The following is a 21979-nucleotide window of genomic DNA, read 5'->3' as shown; positions in this document are numbered from 1 at the left end:
AGCCAGCCGCAGAGAGAAACCGAGGCGGAGCTGCAGCAAGGCGGCAGGCAGCCGGCAGCTCTGCCCCGGCACGTGCGGAAGCTAAACATCGACTGCGCGGGAACCGTACACCGCTGCGAGATGACGCAGCAATTCTTACCCTGCTGTTACTCTAGGTTACCATTTCCCTTCCCCACGCTCAGCCTACTGTTTCAGTCTTTCATAAATAAGATACCCCTCCCGCTCCCAGCTCAGACCTCCCAGGTGCTTTGCATACAAGCACAAGGCAGGTGCTCTCACACACGGACAATTCAGACTCCCAGAACATCCAGGACACGAAGTGATGTATAAATTGGGCACTCTCTAACAGCACAAGCTGTATTAATTCTCACACAGCTACCTTAGGAGTGAAGAAGCTGGTAGCTGCATGCACTCCTCCAAAGCAGCATCAGCTCCTCCGTCTGTGTCAGAACAAATTCACACCTCCAGTCTGTTATTAGTTAGCCCACTACAATCAGGTTCTCAGAAACAGTACAAAGACCAAATTCTAAGCGTGCACCAGCTCTTGCCAAATGGTTTGAGTAGCACTGAGGAATTACGTAAGAATCTCAAGCAGATAAAGTAGCTGCAGGTGTTGGAGGTCTTTATTGAGATTATAGCACAGATACACTTCTATATTTACCTTTCCACTTTTATACGATAGTTAAAAATGCTTTGCTACAGTGCACGTATAATTTAGTAATCAAGAGAATCCAAAACTTAGCTGCAGTTCAAATAAATAACCTAATGCTTAAGATTCAAATTTAAAAAGTAAAAGGAACTGTACAATATGAAAAAATATAACAATACATAAACATTCAAATCTAAAGTTCTGTAGAAATAAAACTAGTTCCCCATACATAAACAGTGCAAGAAATAAAATTCAGATAAGCTTCTGAACTGGGAATTTAAATTACTTAATTCTTAAATTATCATGCAGACATAGCATTTTAAGCCATGCTGGTTTCTATTATAGTGTTAATGGTATCCCTTTTACTTTTAGAACTGATATCCATTAAGTTCACTGTGACAACTGCTGCCAATCCACTCTCTTCTACAGTACATTATACACAGAGGTATTCTGTTGCATTCAGAAAGCAAAATATTTTATGTTTCTACATAAAAAAAAAAAATCACTATGTTACTGTTTTCCCCCCTCCAACATGTCAGCTTGTTGAAAACAATGTTATGTAGTAACAAGAGCAACGTTTCCCCCTCTAGATGAAGAGAAAGAAAAGAGCATAATCAATATGTGGTTACCACCTAATCATCTTTGAAGTTCAGAGTTCGTTACTAAAAAAGTCGAAACGATGTTAAAAAGTCTGACCTCTTGATAAGAAGTGATGAATATAATAAATCTGAAAAAAACAGTGGAATATCTCATGTGTACATGGAACTACTTCGATACTGACTGGAAGTTGTTGATCAACTTAAGTTCCTCTATAAAATTTTCATTGAGGCAAAAACCAAGGAATGCAATTAATACCAAACTGTAAACACATCATTCATGTTACTTAGAGTGCACATTGACAATGAAAGTTCTTCTCAAACTTTGGCAACAAGACTACAATAGGTCACAGCAGCATGAGTTCACATGGAAGACTGAAAGCACTGCAAAAGAATATACTAAAAACACCAAGACCTCCTAGAAACCAGAAAAATCTGTGACAAGTGTCTCTTTTCAACACACTCTCCTACTCAACTGCTGCTCTCTGAATGCCTAATTATTATTACTTGGTTTTTACAGTTCTGTAGTCTCAGGTCTCTGTGCTTTAGCTGCATAGGTTGCCTTTAGTTGCACTCTAGCCGTTGTAGGTCCAAAGGGTTACAGTTCTGTCTGCTGACGACGACAAGAAGGAAAGATCTTGTGTATGCCATCTGCATTGAATAACTTTGTCCTTGTGCTCTCCTACCACCATAAGAGGAAGCTGCTTTGTGAGGTCTCCTACAGTAGAGGAACAGACATCATCAGTTATTACATGAATTTATATTCTAGCTCTTTATGATTTAATAAAACTTACAGGTGCATTTCACCTTATGAAGCATACTGGACCTCTCAACACAGACAGAGAAACGCAAACACACACCACAATGCAACTGAACAGTCTAGGGAAAAGTGCTAGGAAAATGTATGAAATACATCTAAACTCTTCACAGTAATTATGACAATACTTATGTTTTTCTTTTTAAAGGGGAAATTTTTAAAATGCTGTGCAAAAGTAAAGGCCAACTCTTCAAGCAATAGGATTCAATAGTTTTTACCGTTATCAGCTCCTTACCCCTTACCAACGTGATGACATTTCAAACACCCGAAATTCTGTTCTTTTCTTTCAAACCAAAACATTATCTTAGATTCAATCTCTGTAAGAAAAACGAACTGAAAATTAACCTAGCATCTTTTGTAGTATGTTACCTTGCAAGTCTGTCACCTTTATTTTCATATCATAAGATCCCGTGAGCAAGTAGTGAGCCCCTGGAGAGAAGCGCACAGAACGAACATCACTTGCATGAGGATGATAGCTTTGGACCATTCGCCCTCCTCGAATATCATACAACATGCAGCTGGAGTCCTCTTGTCCTGTAGCCAGGAGACGACCGCTAGGATCAACAGCTACTGAGGCTACAGCACTTCCTACAGGAGAAAAAACACAAACCATTGTATTTAAACAAGTGACAAAATGGGAATGTTATCACTTGTAGTCAGCCAGGATCATGATAGCCAGGATCACTGACAGAATGTCTGTCTGTCCAGGCATTATTGCATTCGCATCTTTGGGAAATCCCTGGTTTCTCTCTCTCTTTTGCAGTTGCAAAGGACTTCTCCTGGGTATACAGTTACTATCATTACTACAAACACATTTCCATTGCATCACCCATTGCTGGTGGCCACCTGTATGCAGGATTTGGCACCACGACATACGGACACACAGCTATTAGAGAGCATCCAAAGGAGGGCTACAAATGTGGGGAATCCAGGTCTGGAGGACAAGACACATGAGAAGCAGCTAAGGTAGGTTCAGGGTTTGTTCAGCCCAGAGCAAAGGCTAAGGGGAGGCCTCACGGCAACTGCAACTCCTCACAGGGAGTAGAAGGGCAGTGCTATTCTCTGCTCTCCATGACAGCAACAGGGATGAAGGGAACAGTGTGGAGCTGCATCAGATGAGAGTCAGGTGGGGATCAAAGAACAGTTTTGCATCAGCAAGTGGTGGGTGTCAAACAGGCTGCCCAGGGCAGTGGTCACAGCCCCAAGGTGCTGGAGTTCAAAGAGTGTCTGGGACAATGCTCTCAAACATAGGGTTTGTGTTTCGGGTAGTCCCATGTGGAGCCAGGATTTGAGCTTGATCTTGTAGGTGTGTTCCCCTCAAGATACTGTATGGTTCTACATAGAAATATAGAATGCTAGCTTAATTTTTTTTTTTTTTTTTTCCCCTTGAAACAGCTCATGCGTCTTGTGTTACTCTCAAGTACTTCAGGGCATGTTTGAATTTCACAAGGCAAAGTAGCACCAATGTTTCAAATATTTGTTTATTTTTAAGGAAAGAAACATAAATGACACCCTCATGCCTTCTATTAAAGCCTCTGTTTTAATGCAAGAAAGAGCAAAGGCAGAGAAGCAAATCTTACCTGTTCCATGAAACGTTGTTCCCACGACACGAACACAACTTGGTACTCTCAGATCCCAGAATCTTACAGTCTTGTCTTGGGATCCAGATGCGATCATCCAACCACTCCACGTATAAAGTGCTAAAATATGACCTGCGGAAAAAAAGGATTCAGCATAATTAGTCAAACAATGAAATGTTACATTTCTGATGATATTTTTGCATTCAGATATTAAGTGATCCTGAAGAAAGTCTGCTGGTTCTGAAATAATAGTATAAAGGAATACTCAGCATTGCTCCTTTTCTGGAATGAAGTATGCACTTCTGTTACTAAGTTAACAGGATATTTAAAGAAAAAAAAACAAACAACCAATCACCCACAAAGAAACCAACAAAAAAAAAAGTCAATCAAAAAGTCCAAAACACAAAAACAACTATTCTTCCCCACTATCACCAGAGCAGTCTAGGGATAATTGAATTCTTGCTCACAGGAAAACACAAAGATGACATTTCAAAAGCAATTGTTACATGAATCTAATACAGACCTTTAAGATGGAAGATGGAAGTAACAGCTTACCTGTGTGACCACTTAAAGCATGCAGACCTTGCCCTCTCTGACAGTCTGTTGTATATATATTACAATCTCCTGCTCCAGCACTTATTAAGATAGCACCACCACTTTCTGGTCCTTCCATAAAAGCAAGATCTCTGATTGTCCCATCATGCATACTGAATTCCAAATCTGGACCTGACATAACAAAAGCAATAATAAAAAGCAAGAAGATGAGGCATATTTGGTTTAGCAGTCAGTGCTGCAATCTTTAGAGCAGTTACAGTGACAACACAGGTTACTTCAGGCAATGGCAGCATACGATCTATTATAAATGTATACTTTCAATAGAACATTCCATTTGAGCTCAAGTAAAACCTTCAATAATGCTATTTTCACTGAGTGTTGCTTGAGATTCCTACCATTCTTAAAGTATAGCAAAAAAAAAAAAAAAAAAAAAGGAGATCATCTCCAGGCGAGGTTTACATAGTACAACTGTTTTTGTGAATTGTGGTGAAGTAACACAAATACAAAAAGGTTTTCTCTGCCAGGAGGAAAGGATAACTAAAACCTACACTAGACAAGTCAGCCCGAGTTCAAAATAAAACACAGCCATATTCAGAATATTGGTTGTTAGGGCAAGGCAAACAAAGTAGTATCTGTGCAAAAGAAATACCAGATTTCTACAGAGAAACAGATGACAACAGAAGAACTAGGCGAGGAAAAGGGTAACTCAAACTGGAAATAAACTGGCAATTCTCACAGACTGGAGCTGGTAAGAACATTCAGCTATTTACCAGTATCTGAAAACAAGTTTCAGATGGCAGCACAACGTCACAGAATATCCAGATCAAGGACAAAATGAAAGCAAACAAACAAAACAAAGAACAACCCAAACTAAAACAAAACTCAAAGATACTCCCTATACAACACTCTCAGTGTCCATTTTCTTAACGAAGAACACAGTGAGAATAGATAAGAAAAGGGACTACATTCATTCACTTATTAGAAACATTACAGCAAAACTTAAGAACATAACCTAAATAATTTAAATGGTCTTAAGTAGTGGATGAATCATCTAAAATTACTTATTTACACACACGTGCACACACACACACACACACACTACCTGTTGCATTGCATGTTTCAGCATTAAAAGGCAGTACTTTCACATATTTATCATTAGAACCAGTAGCCAGCAACTGTCCACAGGGACTCCAGGCCACACAGTAGATAGATCCTTTATGATGCTTATTCCTTTTGAAGCGAACTACTGGTTGCTTAGGAGTATTATAAGCACTGAAAAATAGCAAAAAAGAAGTGTTAATTGTAAGGAAAATTAAGTGCTCTGTAAATAATTGAAATAGTTTCCTACACATTAATCCTGCTTGAGAAAGAATCAAAAGAAAGTTACTTTAAGAATCTTCTTTGTCCATTAAATGAAAAGTAGTAAGAAAAAAAAAAACAAACCAGCCTTTCTAGCACCTATATATACATCATACATTCAAAGCAAAGAAACTAGATCAGCTTTACATACAGCAGAAGTAAGAACAGTCCAATTAAAGTGGACTTAAATTCCCACTCTTTCAATTGAGGATTTCCCTACGTTATTTCTCTGCTCCCCTAGCAGGAAATAGTCCAGTGCTTAAAATACACTACTGCTGTATCCAACATCAACATTCGCTGCAGTAACATCAACAACAGAAACTCAGCAAATTTAATCTCAACTGAGAAATTTGAAAAACATACTGTAGACACCTGATAATAATGGAACAGAGGAAAAAAAAATCAAACAAAACAAAAGCAGGACCATTAGTTTGCATTCACAGAAATAGCTTTTTGGAAAAACCAACCATCTGTCTGAAGTCAGACTGTTTTTTGGCAGACTGAGCAAAGCAAAAGACCAGTTAAGATGAACAAGTACATGTTCAAATGAACAAAGTCTCTGCATTCCTTTGATACCCATACACATTATGTCTCTTGTTGGAACAGATGCATGCACTTCTCACAAGAGACCAATGCTGCAGAGTCAATCTAATCTTTCCCAGTAGTTAGAACAGTAAGTTGTGTGAGCAGAGACTAATTAGTTCATAGTAAATTGCCTGTCCTACTAGAAACACTGGTGCTGTTTACCAACCAAGGAGAGAATATTTGGGCTTCAAGCCCAGCAAGTCAGTCTGCACTGACTATGAAACAGAACCGTGTAGACTTAGCTGATATATTGTCAATAAGTATTTTAGAATTAAACTTCAAAGACTTTTAGACCAATTAACTACAAAGACTACTTACTGATTTACTGCACTATGTTTAAGGAGAGAGAATGGGTGGAAATACTCAGATTACCTACTGAACACTGTAAAAGCCTGAACATGAATCCTAAACCATGTGTCCTTGTAGCTCCTTCTGAAACTGTCAGGTTTTAGATACCTGGGCTTCCCCTCTGCTCCAAGAAAATCATGTTATTGGAGCAGGGGCAAGAAGATGATTGAGATGGCAATATTTACTTCTAGGAGAAAACCCCAGGGTATTAAAAGCAGACATAGAAGCCCACCCACTAAAGTAAAATAACACTTTTATAAGGAAAAGTTGTTGCACAGCAATGTATCTAGCATGTAATGGAAGAGCAAAAACTAGTCCACAAACGCATAAATACTTCAGCAGATTGTTTTGGTTTGGCAGTTCAAGATTGTAATGAAAACTGCACTATTTACAACAGCGAAATAAAGGAATGAAGCATACAGGTATCAGTAGCTACTGAAGAAAGAAATACTATCACACAGGAAAATAAAGTTACAATCTTTCTTACCTTGGGTCAATTACCTCTGGGTAGGCACACACTCGCAAGGTTTTAGAGTTGGAGCCAACAGCATATAAACTCCCGCTGGGATGAAAGGCAACAGCTCTGACAGCTTGTGTGTCTTCTAGAGTATTAATGCAAATGAACTGCTTTTTTGATTTGTCATCCTACATAGAATGATGACAGTCAAATTAGGTTCTTAAAGCAAACCAGATGTTGGAAAGTGGGCTTGATTGTTGAAATAATGGTTATAAGTTACTCTGAAAAATGTATTAAAAAGCAGTAGCACCAGACTAAATTCAGAGTTTGGAAAAACAATGTTTATTCCTGGTCAGTGAATGACACTCTTCAGAAAATTCGTTACTACAATTCACTCCTAAGCTGACATTAGATTACATTTCTCATCCTCCCCCCAGGACACCAACAACTATCTTCCTTAAAAGCCCAACTCCAAAGTCTGGTATTACAATTAATTTCTACAAATACACATCTAATCCAGTTGAAACTCGTAAGGGGAGCAAAGCTACCAACTGAGCTGCTGCTCAGAACTACTTGTGCCATATTTTAACATTTGACATCTACAGTACCATGACCAGTGCTTGGCTCCACTAAGATGACCAAGGGAGCGGAGCTTTCCTTGTGCTAAGAGAGACTGAGGGAGTTGGGACTGTTCCAGGAGAGAAGAGCTTGAAGGAGGCTGGGGTCAGTGGATTTAATCAATGAGTATAAAAACCTGACAGGCGAAGTAAAGAAGACAGAGCAATGGTACCCAGCACAGGACAAGAAGCAATGGGCACAAACAGAAATACAGCAAATTACATTTACCTGTTTCTGTTGTTTTAAACAGAACACACAGAGTGGTCAAGCATGGAAACAGGCTGCCTACTAAGGCACAGAGTCTTAATCCTTTTCAATACATAAAACCCTACTGGAACTGGCCCTGAACAATCTACTGCCATTGAACTTTCCCTGAGCAGCCATTGTGGACTCGTTTTTCAGAAGTCCCATCCACCCTCAATAGTTCTGTGACACTAAGTATTACATTCAGTCTAACCTTCTATTAACAATGAGAGAATGTCACATACTCAGGATCAAGCACTGAATCTTGCAAAATCACACACTGTACAAGACAGTAAGAAAACTCACCTCATCACCTCTTGTCCTATTTAGATTCCCTGAGGAGTCTTCCAACTGTGGTTGAGTGACAGCATGTTCTGACACACTGTTTTGATTTGATTGAGAGTTGAAATGCACAACAGAAAAAAAAAAGAAGAGGAGGGAGATTTGTTTGTAAGCATCTCTGGACTAAAGCTGCAGTCATACTGAGAACTTACATCACATTAAACTATTATTTTTACAAGAGGTTGTCATCTTTTGGGCAGCTCCAGGAATTGAACAAGTCAAAAATTCAAGAAATAAAATATTTTCTTTCATGTTATAATACACACAAAACATACGTGGTAAAATAGTTTCTGCTTTTACGTTGGCATTCATTTTACAGAGGAAATCCAGTAGCCACCCCATTTATTTTGTATTTCAGAAGCTTAGTAGAACTACAAAATAAACAGGAATTACACAAATAATATGGAATAAGAGGTGTGAAATAAAAATTAAACATAAAATAGAAGCCATCACAAATAACCACCATTTCACCTATGTCAAGAATTTATTTTAAAATTCGTATAAAAGTATCTAGACAATAGGTCATGAACCATATATCCCCAACTCAAACAACAAATCTGTTTGGTATTGAAAAGTAAATACAAACTGCTATTCCCACAGTGCTAAGAGAAGGGAATTTCCAGTCTTAAGCGGATATCAAATAACTTACATTTGATTTCCCTGCACAGGTGACTCTTCAGGAAAGGGTATCTGATTAGCTGATCCACGCTTTCGAGGAGTGCTTGTGTTAACACTTTGGCCATCAGTTGGCATCCTCTGAGGAGCATCTGATGTAATGTTACTTGCTAGACTGGTAGATGCATTCCCTTTGCTCCCATTGCATTGCTGGCTAAGTGTTTGTACATCATTTCCAAGACTGTCCATACCTATATTTAATTCTCCTAGCTTCTGGATAGACCTAATTAAAAAAAAAAAAAAAACACAACAAAAAAACAGAAAACAAAGCTAGGTTAACATGCAAACTTGCAGACTTATGTGAATGGCTAGAAAGAAATGGACAAGAGTAACACACATCCCAAACCTGTTAAGAAACTGCTCAGTAAGATTCTGTTGCTGGTCAGCTCCATCTTCTTGATTTACACCACCTTCCAGCAACATCTGCTGATATAATTGACGCTGTTGCTCTTTTTGTTCTAAGTGCTGCTGGTAACGTAGCCTTTGTCTGTAGTATTCTTGAAACTGCTCTGTTGAATCACGAAGCTTAGAAAAATAAGAATAGTTATTTGCAGTACTTAAGCTATACTCACTCACTGGTTCACTAGTTCATTACAGGCATCAGAAGATCAGCAGTACTTTCATTTTTTCTAGAACAAAATACAATTTCCTTACTAAAGAAGGAAATCACTGTCATACTGTGTTGGTAGTGTTGGAGTACTGCCTTTGTGCTTATTTCAGGACAAAACTGCTCTTGTCCATAAAACCTCCAAAGTACTAATTAACATCAAAATAAACAGGTCATCAAAAGGTGAAAAGAAAAAAAAAAAAAATCACTAAACAAGCTACATTCCAAATTCCAATTCATATTTTCAATATCATTTCAGTATTTTCTGCTGTGTGGATTCCTCTCTGCAATCAGTCTGCAGAACAGATTTCTATCTCCCAGCGATCAACAATAAAAAATACGATGTAGCACCTCTAGGCTAAACAAATACTTCAGCTTCCTTTTCCTTGTCTCTGCACATTTATGTACTCTCTTCAGTTTCCCCCACTACTCCCTGTCTTCTGCACTCACTGCCTGCCACTAGCTCCCAAGGACTTCCTGCCTTCTGCACTCCCTCCCTCTGTTGCTCTGAATGTCACCATCAAAACCAGCTGAGAACAAATTCAAAAAGAACAGTGAAACACACAAAGCCAAAAGCACTTCAGTCCAAGACCTAAGTATTATCAATAATGACGTGCATTTTCTGAAAAGTGAAACAATATTTTTACCAACTGAAAGAAAAAAGTAGTAGTAGCAATAGGCAAAAAAGTTCCTCATACTTGTTAGGTTTCCTCAAGATGAGAACTTGGAAATTATCTTTGAAAGCTTAAGAAGCGTTCCACCTATTTCAAATACATGGCCCATTTCCAAATTGCTAGTTAGCATCCTTATAAACAACAGACATACTCCAGACCACACTTTTTTCATAACTAATACTTATTTGCTGCAATTGGATCAAATTCCAATGATACAGAATCCAAAACCTAAACATGTTGTATAGACGCTCTATAGTATAAAACCCGGCTTTTAAAAATCAATCTTTCCCAGAACAACACAAATAAGAACTAAGGAGACTTGAAAGAATTTCTTATTCACACAGATAAACACACAGCAATAACACACACAAAACCAAACATGAAGAAACTGGCTTGGATATTACTTTGTTATTCACTTGTGTATAATAGCCCAGCCAACATTTTTACCTACAAACAGTAACATCTCCTGCCTTCGTTCTCCCCCATAAACTCTGCCATGGTTTTCTGACTTTTGAGGACTGCTCTGCCATGTGCCTAGCTAAGCTCTTTCCCCTCTCCCTTTCCTTATTCCCAGCCTGTATAAATAACGTCACTGCAGCAAAGAGGTTACTCAGCAAAGTCCTTGAGTGGAGCCAAGTCCTCACATTTAGAGGATTCTGTTAATCCCCTCACAGCCCCATTGCCCCACTCAATCACCCAGAGTCTACACTAAACTAGCCCTGTTAAGACTGGACTGGTTTTCAGTGCCATAGAGATGTCAAAAGTTTATTTAAGAAAATCAAACTGGAGTCTACAAACCAAACAAAGTACTTGATGTTATTTCTTCACTCAAACACTTAGTACAAATATTCAGGTAAGAATACATTGTTACTGAACTAAGAGGCAGATATTTAGAATTGTGGAAAGCAAAAAGAACGGAAACTTCATCCCTTCCTACTGAACTGCTATTTCACCTTCCCCATACTGACATTATAGGACAGGAAAAAAAGTCAAGGTCCAAAGCTTTCAAGCTGTTTTTTTGTGTGTTTTTTAAAAACAAAAGGTTATGCTACTAGATTCTGGACAGCAAAGATACATTCAGTAGGGATTTATTTGATATTCATTACTCTGTGCTCTAGACTAACTACACACGATTGCCCCTGAAACTTGACACTAACACCAACACTGCAAGCTACCCTCTAGATTCCTGGCTAAAACACTAAAAGGATTCTTAAGCATTGTTTAATCTAACATTGCTGACTTAGAGCTCTGCAAAATTTAAGTTACATGCAATAGTTCAGCAACACTAATGTGAAAACGTGTTCCCTGGGTGCACTACAGACTTAACTGACAGCAGAACGTTTTACAATGAAAAAAAAAAAAAACAAGTGTCTTATCTAAGATGGAATATTGTAATTTAATTTGTTAACACCTCTTAAAAAAAGCCACCAAGACTGAAAACTTTACTGTCATGCATGAAGTTCTCAACACAAAAAGCAAATTATGAACATATCAGAACACAGCTCCAAAGGCTTCATTATTTTTCAATGAACAGGCAGTACCTCATTTTTCTCTTGTTTGGCCGAACCCTGACTCTGCGCTCCAGTGACTGGCTCATTTTCTGGAACTAAACTCTGGGACAATGCCTCGCTGCCAATGGGATGCTGTGGCTCCACAGGAGTATCACTTCTCACAGCAACATGAAAAAGAAGAGTAATTGAGAAAAGATATGAGTAGAAAGTCCCCTGGTAAGAAGAGGGAAGTAACATTCTAGAGTAAAAGCTATAGGAGTTAAGCAATCTCAAACTCCAGCTATTAAGAGGATGGTAAAACCAAACATTAAACCAGATCATTCAGAAATGGCAATAACTCTTTTCAAGATAAACATCGACTATATTTAGTTATTTGCAGTACCATGACCCAAGTTTACATACACTGAGAATGGAATAACAAAGATGGAGTTACATCTATCTGACAAACAGCCTATCATTTATCAGTGAGGAAAAAATTCAAAATATTGAACACAACCTCTACTACATAATCAGAACATAAATTTGTATTTATGCTATAACTTCCATTTTCTGTACACCTAAACTCCAAGAAAATCCTGCCTGAACCCAAAAGGCTCACAACCAAATGTGAAAATCTGATTATAATCATAAATGCACGAGGAATAAAAACCCTTGTCTACTGAGTTTTACTTAACTAGCCATTGAACAACCAAGGTAAGTTTCAACATTATACTTACGTCCAGAAATATGACGAGTGTAATTTTAACCTAAGTAAAAAACTGCAGTTGCACTTACCGCTCAGGTGACTCCTCAAAAATGCTGTGACACTCAGTATTCTCCAGCATAAGGCTTCGGCTGAGATTCTGTACTCCAGGATAATGGAAATTAGCAAAGGAGTGCGACATGGGGGAAGTTTTGGTCCCGAGGTCTGTGATGCGCTTCTCATGATTGGTTAACCCGCAGGACAGCCCGTCTAAGGCAGGGTTTAAGGAGCGGGTCATGTAAGCATCAGCTGACTGAGGCCGCCTCATTGGGGATGAGGGGTATGGAGAGAGTTTGCTAATAAGAGGTGTCAACAGGTCAGCATACGCAGCTTTTGTAGGCTTGAGGAGTTTATCAACATGAATATTAAGCATCTTTTGTTCAAAAGCACAAGAAAAAACAGTAGCTGGCAGGTTCTGTAGCCACGATAATAAGCTAAGGTCCAAATCATCACACCCATTACCACATAAGAGATCGATGCCCAGCAATACTTCACTTTCTGTAATTTCTTCTCCTGTTGCTTTACTCTGACAGAATTCCACACAACATTCATAAAGCAATCCCTTCATTACAAGCTGAAATAAACGATTGTTACTTGCTTTGAAACCAGCCTCGCTCAGTTTCCTATCAGCGGGAATGAACTCTGCCACCATGACACAAGCTTCTTCAAAGCAGTGCACCCGAGCTGTGCTGGGATTCCAGTCTTTGAATTCTGCATGGTTGGTCAAGCGAGGCAACGTGAGCAGCAAGCAGAGTTTGCTGTAGTCTTCCTTAGAGGGGCAATATTCTTCTAACGCATGTAGGCACTGCACAGCCTCTCGCATTGTGAATTCCAGCTACAGAAATATTCAAATGAACAGAGTAGCTCATAGTACGTGTGCTTCTATCGTTAGCAGAAGAAGAATGTGCAGTGGCAGGATTTTTCCACTACCATTCCTTTATTAATATTACTGTTTCTATTTAAGCAAAATAGCATACAATATTTTAAGTCCAAAATTGTGGATGCAAATGCATTTACAAAGTCAAATTCCTGGATGTTTATACTTCCTGAAATCTCCACCTTCTGCCCCATTCTTACACTTATTTTCTACAGATCTATGGAACTTTCACATCACCACAGATTTTGCAGGCTTAAAATTTCACATCTGCAGCTAAACAGCTTCAACTCTATTGCAGAACAGAAGGTTACTTCCATTCTCAGGGCCAACTCCATATACGTATATTTTTCCCCCCAAGTCTATGGAAAGCTATCAGCATAAATTATAAAAAGTGGCATATTTCTCTAGTTTCCAGTTATTAGCAAATTTAATTTGTCTTTTATATTAATGTTTTCTGTTTTCCAATCAGGAAAACATTAAAAGAACTTAAAAAAGTTAACCTCCACAGATAACATCTCTATATGAATATATGGCTTTTAGTAGAAAGCTTATTGAAACTAAAAGTCAGAAAAACACATTAAATACACCTAACTCAGTATCTTCAGTTTAAAAAATTAAAAAAAAAAAAAACAATCAGTAAAATCCTACCTTCGCTCCCTAGCACATTCTCAATGTACAAGCCTTTTACCCACAAATGTTTACACATCTGGTAACATTCAGCACAAAAATAAGAAATGGATTTGACTATCTTCTCCTCCATTATCTAATCACAGACTGATTACAGGAGAAGCGTGTGATCCCTTTACAGCACTTACTTCAAGCTTTCTCTACATTGTCAAAAGACGACTCTGTAGTATATGTAGTGAGACAGAGAATTCAAGTTAATTCAGTTCTCAAAACAAAATCAGTTTTCTGAGAACTACTGGAATCCGTCAATTTTTTTTCCATATGATAACCTTTGTGTTAGAAAATTACTACTCCTGTATTACTAACACAAATGAGAAACTCTGATTAAGTCCACAGTCGGCACGCCTTTTCTGTCACTTGGATTTACCATTCATGGCTCCATACTGAAAATCTAAGTTCACAGCTCCTTCTGTTTGCTTATTTAATTCAATCAGTCCTTTGTGACTGCATCTGTTGCCATCAAAGAAACAACAGCATCTTTTCTCTTTAAAAGCAACAGAAAAGAAGGTTAAGATCAATTTCATCTCTCATTTGGACCTGACTCTGACAATAAATTTCCCTGCTTCAGAGCCCTCCTGAAAAAGAGCACTGTTCTTTAGCATAATGGCCTAAAGTAAATTTCAAGACCAAAAGATGACATATGGTCACTGATCCATACTGCCACGTTTCAAGCAACCCTTGCATATAAAATTGTATTTGAGACCTGAGAATCACATTCGCTTCCAAAGGACACCAATTAGTTTGTCCATTATTTATGAAACCATTTGGTAATAGATAGAATTTGGGTATTCAGTCTGGGAGCATTTGTTTTTCTTTTAATTAGACCACGTGAATAAGTTTCTTGCCAATACAAAATTCCCCAAACAAAGACAGATCTTACATGCTGAGGCTCATCTTCTGCTGACATTGCATTGTTTACACATAAGGCCTCCAAGAACTTCTGCTTCATAATTATGTAACGAAATCTGCAGGCAAGTAGTGAAACATTACCCATCTTGATCCAGTAGCTCAGTATTCTTTTAGAAACAAGCAACGTAATTTCACAGCTATTTTTTGATTTAGGGATAGAAATGACTGCGTTAAGAAACTCTGATCAAAGTTTAACAGAGTTGTAACCACAAAATTTTAGTAGGACATGTTCTTCTTCAGTCACTGCTTTCAAAAATAACACACTGAAAATATTTGAAGGGTCATAAGGGGATAAAAAAAAAAAGTAAAGCAAGCACACTTGTTTCTTAAATAAAAACACATCCAAATGTAAAAGAACAGTTCAACATGCAGCACTGCATTCCAAAGATGTAAAGCAAATGAAAGCCCAATACACCTTCTGTGCACATGGCTTTTTAACTCCAAGTTTAAATAACACACCCACATGCAATTAGGAACTGCATACAGGATGGACACACACACACACACACACACACAGAGTTAAAAACTGAAACCTACTGTTTCCATAAAAAATATTTAATTTCTTGTATTATTCACAACCACTCCCAAAAACAATGTAACTCATACAAAGAGACAGAGATATATTCTATTCTACCTTTTCTTGTCGAATTTTTCCATACATTCGAGAGGCTGAATAAATTGAAGAACCTCATCCCACTGACCATCAAGAATCAACTGTCTAATAAGAGAAAAACAACGACACTGCTTTCATTTCACCAGACAAGCACATCTTTCTAAGCAACCAGCTTAGAAAGCTATACACTTAAATGACAGCTGGATATTTAAACATAAAACAGATGATCAATCTGTTTGGAAAAATTAATGCTTTGCACATATGTTAAAATGACCAATACAGTAAAACATAAATCTCAGTGTTCAAATTGTGTGAAAAAAAAAAAGTAATTCATGCAGGTTCAAATAGTGATGCTTTTAAAGACATATCAATGAAGATGAAATGGTCCTGCGTTTCCTGCTTTACTTGTAATTCTTATTGGGTACTCTTCAAGCAAGAAATTTTAATTAAATACATTTATTTAAGGAAGACACTGCTGAATTGAAGCGGACTTAAAAATATGTTAATTTTAACTGTATAACTGTATAAATAATAACTGTATAAATACTGTTGGATCTATTGTTATACAAAGGGGTGCAGAGCACGTATATTAAGAATATAAAAGCAACAGCTTGGAAATAACTATGCTACGTGGATAGTGTGCTATGTTGCACAAGAGGATTACTTCAACTCCCAATGCACACCATACTCCCTTAAAGTCCAGTTCTAGAAGGAAAGGCCGCATTCCTCATTAGTTGCATAGTCTGAATTAACTAAGAATGAAACAAACAAGTATTACTATGAATTTCAATCTCTTTAGTTCTTCTTTCATTTTATCCCAGTAACTGTAATCTCACTGAAAGAGAAGCTACGTGAGAAAATCTGTTCAGTAATTTATGTATTTAGATACTAAGAATAACCAGATAAATTATTTCCTCATGTTTTCACAAAGTTATTAAACACCTGAATGATATTTCATGTCATAGGAGACTGCAATGCTGAAGAATTACAGTGCATCTACAGTAACTGCTTTTAATAATTCAGAGGACAGTACAACTAATGGTAAATGACACAAACTTCCATGCCTTAATGAGTGCAGGTACTTTATTCCAGATCCTAGTACTAGTAGACTGTAAGAATATTTTATTTGTATCTGGAACCAATCAAGACATGCTCATTTTCACGTGACATAATAAGCAGATAACAACAGATCACTGCTGCTAGAAGATCTTGCTCTCCCATCTCCTGCACAGGTGCTTCACCCAACTTAGCCCTTGCTGACACTGACACGTGTTAAGACTCCTTCCCACTTTCAATTCATTAGCACGTCAGGAAAATAACTAAGTCAAAATGAATGAAATGTGAATAAACAAGAAAACAAACAAACAAACCTAACTCTAGAGCCTATGTGGATGCTTAGTCATTTACATTAAGTAGTTCATTGAAGGAATTTTTTAACTTCAGACATAGAACACAGAACAGGGCTGGACCACACAACTGGGATGAGAAGCAGAAGAACAAGACAAGAACTCCCGTTTAGTGTCATGGAGCTGCCCGTGCAAACACAGACCAGCAGTATCCTTTCATACACGTGGTACTGAAGCACAGGAGAAAGGCCTACCTTAAGAACAGCATGTCATCTGAAAACAGGCCATTAATGACCCCGCTTTCTTTCTCAAGTGCCAGCATACTGATATGAAGCTTCCTTGAGTTCAGAAAATCTAGTATCAGTTTAATTATTTCAGCTTCTTTAACATTCACTGTTTCTTCAGCCGTCATGATGGCAGCCTGAAAGGAAAGAGAATTTCAGAGATGATCAATATCTTTTTATGTTTGCTTAACAACTGTTGACTACTCAGATTTCCTCCATAGTTTTAGAGGACAGAACACTACAGCAGCATTACAAAAATAAAAATCAACTTTGAAGTTTTGTTTATTCAGGATGTCAGTTATAAGGCCTCAAGTAAGACTAACACCGCACCTTTATATTTCTTCTCTATGAATAGATAGGGTCCAGAGAAACCAGTCTACCAAGAAACCAATCCCACTGCAGTAGAAGCACTGTATGTGAAACTGCACCTCACTATTTGCCTTTCAGAGAAGTTCAAAAAGCATAGAATTCGCCAGCTACTATGTACTATCTAGACATCTTACATATAAACTTAAAACCAGATTTGTTAGAAACACATACAAAAAGTGAAGCACACTAAAAAGCACAGCGAGTTCACACCTCAGCCCCCTTTTTTGAAGCTGTAAATGAAGGTCTAACCAAAGCTCTCTATTATCCCTCTAAAAGGACACCTATTTCTGTCTGCATGCTTCACGAACAATCTAACTCTGCAAATCCAAGACAGCCCAACTCAGCCGCTGACTGCTGGAGCCCCCCATTCACTCACCTGCCTGCTCTCAGCCCCTCCTCAGCACCATTCCCTTCCGCCACCGGGGCAGCTCTGCCACCAGCTTGTGCCTGGGAGCAGCTCAGGCTGCGAGGAGCTCTCCTGCCACCCCCTGGTACCACAAAAGGGCCAGGCACCAACTCAGCGCCTGCCCGCTCGCCTGGGAGGCACAGGGGCGCTACTGCTGACATGTGGAACCAGCACAACCACACCTTCTGGTAGGAGCAAAGCTGTAAAATGACTTAAATGGATTACGAGAGCATACAAAAACAAGAAGCTGGTATCAGTGATGAGCCCCCAGCAGGAAGCCGTATCCCCAGAAATGAGCTAAGTAGAATGAAAGCAATCAGAAAAACAAACACACAGAGCAAAGCATCCGCCGTAAGAAGTGACAATACCCTAATTACTCCCTAGAGATGAGGAAAAGATACAAATACTCCAGTGAAACTGATAAACCAAGGCTACTGAACATCAAGGAATTAAAAAAAAAAAAAAAATAGGCATAAAGAAAGAGTTTTCTTCTTCATTTTTCTTATGACCACATGCCAACTTTTTTCCAATGAGGATTTTGCCAAAACGTCTGCTTGGGAACACATTTGACGATAGCAGCACAATTTATTCTGGAGCACCAGAGACCTGGCTGTGCCAGACACAAATGGCCTTCTTAAAGCAGCTGGGTTTGACTCTCACTGCAGTCACTCCAGTCACCTGCAATTTGGATGGGCTCTGGGCAGACACACCCAGAGACTGCGCACCCACTCCTGGCTGTGAAGTCAAGGGAAAAAAATTAAGACCTGGCTTTCTGCAGGAAAGCAAACAGATGGACGGACAACAGGCAAACCTAGAGCCAGCATCTTTAGCGAAATGCTCTTTCCTCACATTTTAGCACCATTTTTATTTCCCTATTGGCAATCGGGTCAGGATTTTTGGCCCCAGAAAAAAATTCAATTCCATCCTCGTAGACTGGAAAAAAAAAAAGGAACACAAATTTAACCAGGAGTTTAGCATTAACATCTTCATTCCTAGCCTCATCTAAAGCTTTTACTTTGCTTTATTGCATTGGCAGTTGCCTGAAACAACTTACATGGCTTCCTTAGCAAACAACCGAGTGAAGCTGAGCCAAACCTGTACTGAACCTCACATCAGGAAACCACCTGCACAGTTCAGGCTAATACTCCCTTTGAAGCAAGGAACATCCACTCCCCTGCCTTCTCTGCTGCTGGATCCATCGAAGTCTGCTCTAAATAGGAGGTCACCCTATAGGCCTTCAAGATTACCTTCAATTATTTCCATAAGTTCTAAAACTTAAGTTCTTTCTCTTCGCTTATATTCCCCACATAAATTGGATAAAGGATGACCAGCACCCCCCCCATTTCATGTGGAATGAATAATGGCACCTCTGGCATCCTGCTAAGAAAAGGCAAACATGTAGTTTGGATGCTGATCCTCAAAAGACAGTTTGAAATGTACCAGTAAGCTCATAAATCAGCAAGATTATGAAAACACCGCACATTTGGTGTCAGAGCAACATTCCTATCAGACATGCAGACAGAAAAGAATAGTAAATCTATTGAAGAAGGTTCTTCACTTAATAGAAAGCTTTTTTAGACTGATGAGCCCAGACTTCCCTGCATTATGCTGTCAAAATAATCAACAGTGCTGTAACACCATCATGACATCACAGCTATATATAGTTTTACACATGACATTGTGAAGTCAGTCAGTTTTTCTAACAATCAATGTGAACGTAACAATAAATAAAAATCAAACATCAGGGAAACTCAAGATTAGAGCTCAGCTGCATCTTTGGTCATCCCACTGCTTTCTGCCAGCACATATGGTAACACAGCGTCACAATCTGATCAGCTCTAGCACTAATTCTGAGGAACAACCAAAGCATAGCATTAACCTGAGGTACAAGTGATGATAAAGGAGTATTAAAGTATTAAAATTTCAGTGTCCTCTGCTGACAAAGTACCTGTTTTTCTTGCCCCATCTTTTCATAGCAGCCCATTCCAACATCTGTCCCCGCTCTAAGTCCCCATAACCACCTCCTAAATAAACCAATATCAAGAAAAACAAAAAAAAATCCAACCAGCCTTCTTGCCACTCCAGTGACACACCTTTTCTCTGCTTCCAACACACAAGATGCTCTTTAGATGAGCTCTTTGGAACGTAACTTATCTACTCCTATGCTTCCCAGAGAAAGCTTTCACTCTTGTTCTGCTCTTACTCGTGTTCTAAGCACAAACCAACTGCATTAACTGCCCCACAGCATTACAAGCGCCTTGTTTTCTAAGGAACGTAAACAGGCACGTAAGTACACACTACTTTGTGAGAATGCTTGCAAACTAGGAAGTGATTTTGGGATAGTCTCTAAGTTACTCTTCTTAGAAGAAATTTAATTGTATCTGCACTCACATGACAATTACAGCAAGGCCTGACATTGTGAAATACAAATGAGTTGTCAAACTCCAAACAAGCATTACTCCTTTGTCTTCATCCCCTCCCAAACGGGCCAGCAGCACACAACGTGCCCTCACAGAGCTTGGCTGGGAATTCCAGTACTTCTTCCTTGTATTTCTGGGCATTTCAGCACCGCGCAGAGCCAATGCCGGGGGGCGGCGTTCAGCGCTTCCACACCACAACGCAACGGAGAACGCGAACGACTCACAGAGCAAGCGAACGCGTTTTGACTACAGCGCACCTGCTCTCAGATCGCCTTTATTCGTCCCTACACGCGCCGCCAGGCGGACGCCCCTCAGCCGGCGGGCAGCGGCACGGCGCTCCGTCGCACAGTGCCCAGGAGTGCGCTCCCCCAAAGGCGGCCGAGGGCGGGGGCGAACGGCCAGGACCGCAGAGCGGCCCCGGAGCTCCCCGCGGCTCCCACCGGGCCGGGCCCGCGTCGCCAGGCTGACGGTGGCTGCCCGCCCCGGGGAGCCGCAACAAAAGGACGGCGGCAACCGGGCGGCGCCGCGTCAACGCGCCCCGGCGTGAGGGAGGCGCGGCAGGCACCGCGCGGCGCGGCACGGCCGTACAGTGGGAACGGGCCGCGGGGGCGGCCGACCCGCACCCAAGCCGCGCTCGGCGGACCACCGGGCAGTGCCCGTCGCGCAGCGCGGCCCCGAGGAGAAAGCTCGGCCCGACCGGACTCCGTCGCCGTGCGGCTCCCGCCCTCCGTCCCGCCCGCACTCACCTGGGGCCCGGCGGCCCGTCCGCGCTCCGGCCGCGGGGCGTGAGGAGAAGATGGCGGCAGGCCTCGCTGCGGGGCGGGCTCGGGGCCGCGCTCGGTCGGCCGGGATCTCGCTGTCGCTCGGCGCTGCGGCCGCCGCCCGGCCTCGCGCTCGCCGCCCGGCGTCTAGGACCCTCCCCGAGCCAGGGCGGAGTGCCCGTTCGCAGCCCGAGTGGAAGCGAGAAGGGACGGCCCTGCTGGGCGTCGCCGCGGGGGCGGGGAGCGGCTGTCGGCGGCGGGGCGGGGCCGCGCTTTGTCGGCGGCGGGGCGAGCCCCCCCTACCGCCCCCGGGCCGCGGCGGGTGGCGGCGGGGCCCTGCCGCGCGCAGAGGGAACCGCGGGCGGGGCGGGGTCGGGCGGCGGAGCCGTGGCGGCTGCGGCTGCCGGGCCAGCGAGTGCGGGCTCGTCGGCGTTCCCCGCCCAGCGCGGCGGCTCCGGGCGCGTCGCTGGGAGCGGCCCGCCCCGAGGCCTGCAGCGCCTGTCTGAGGGCTGCGGGACCCGCCTCGTCTTCGCCGAGCATGTCGTGTGGCCGAGTGCCCGTCTGCAGTTCCGCCCGAGTGACGGCGCTGAGCGGACCCTGTCCCTCCTCCCCAGCCTGGTGCCGGCTCCCTCCAGGGCCGAATCGGTGGAAGAACGTGCTTTCCTCGTGAAACATCAGATATATACGTGCTATATATGAGATACAAAGATGCATTTCCGTATGATTTAACATTCAGTTAAGTTTAATGCATCTTCGTAATTCTCAGAAGACAGCAGCTAAGACCTATTATGTGAACGCTGACTATGCTTTTTCTGTGTTCAGATATTGCATTGAGATGAGTTTCAGCAAACCGTATTAAAATACCAGTGCTCCGCATGGACAAAATTCTGGTACATACACAACACTACATGGGCAAGCCCTGTTGAAATGGAGGATGAGAATCTTCTAA

General features: G+C 40.9%; 1 protein-coding gene across 1 annotated transcript; it reads right to left on the bottom strand.

Annotated features, from left to right (window-relative positions):
* Nucleotides 1-605: 605 nt before the first annotated feature.
* On the bottom strand, nt 606-21151 carry WDR47 (WD repeat domain 47). Its single transcript, XM_085232063.1, has 15 exons — nt 21016-21151; nt 17045-17211; nt 15466-15549; nt 14803-14887; nt 12391-13193; nt 11647-11770; nt 9171-9349; nt 8799-9047; nt 8114-8189; nt 6977-7134; nt 5300-5469; nt 4198-4368; nt 3643-3774; nt 2432-2650; nt 606-1963 (listed from the first exon to the last, which is right to left on the bottom strand). Exons 2-15 carry the CDS (start codon nt 17200-17202, stop codon nt 1821-1823), a joined length of 2751 nt encoding a protein of 916 aa, XP_085088189.1. The 5' UTR covers nt 17203-17211; nt 21016-21151; the 3' UTR covers nt 606-1820.
* Nucleotides 21152-21979: the final 828 nt, after the last annotated feature.

The sequence above is a fragment of the Meleagris gallopavo genome, chromosome 10, assembly GCF_905368555.1.
Source record: "Meleagris gallopavo chromosome 10, MGAL_WU_HG_1.1, whole genome shotgun sequence".
NCBI lineage: Eukaryota > Metazoa > Chordata > Aves > Galliformes > Phasianidae > Meleagris > Meleagris gallopavo.
This window is presented reverse-complemented; position numbering and strand designations above follow the sequence as displayed.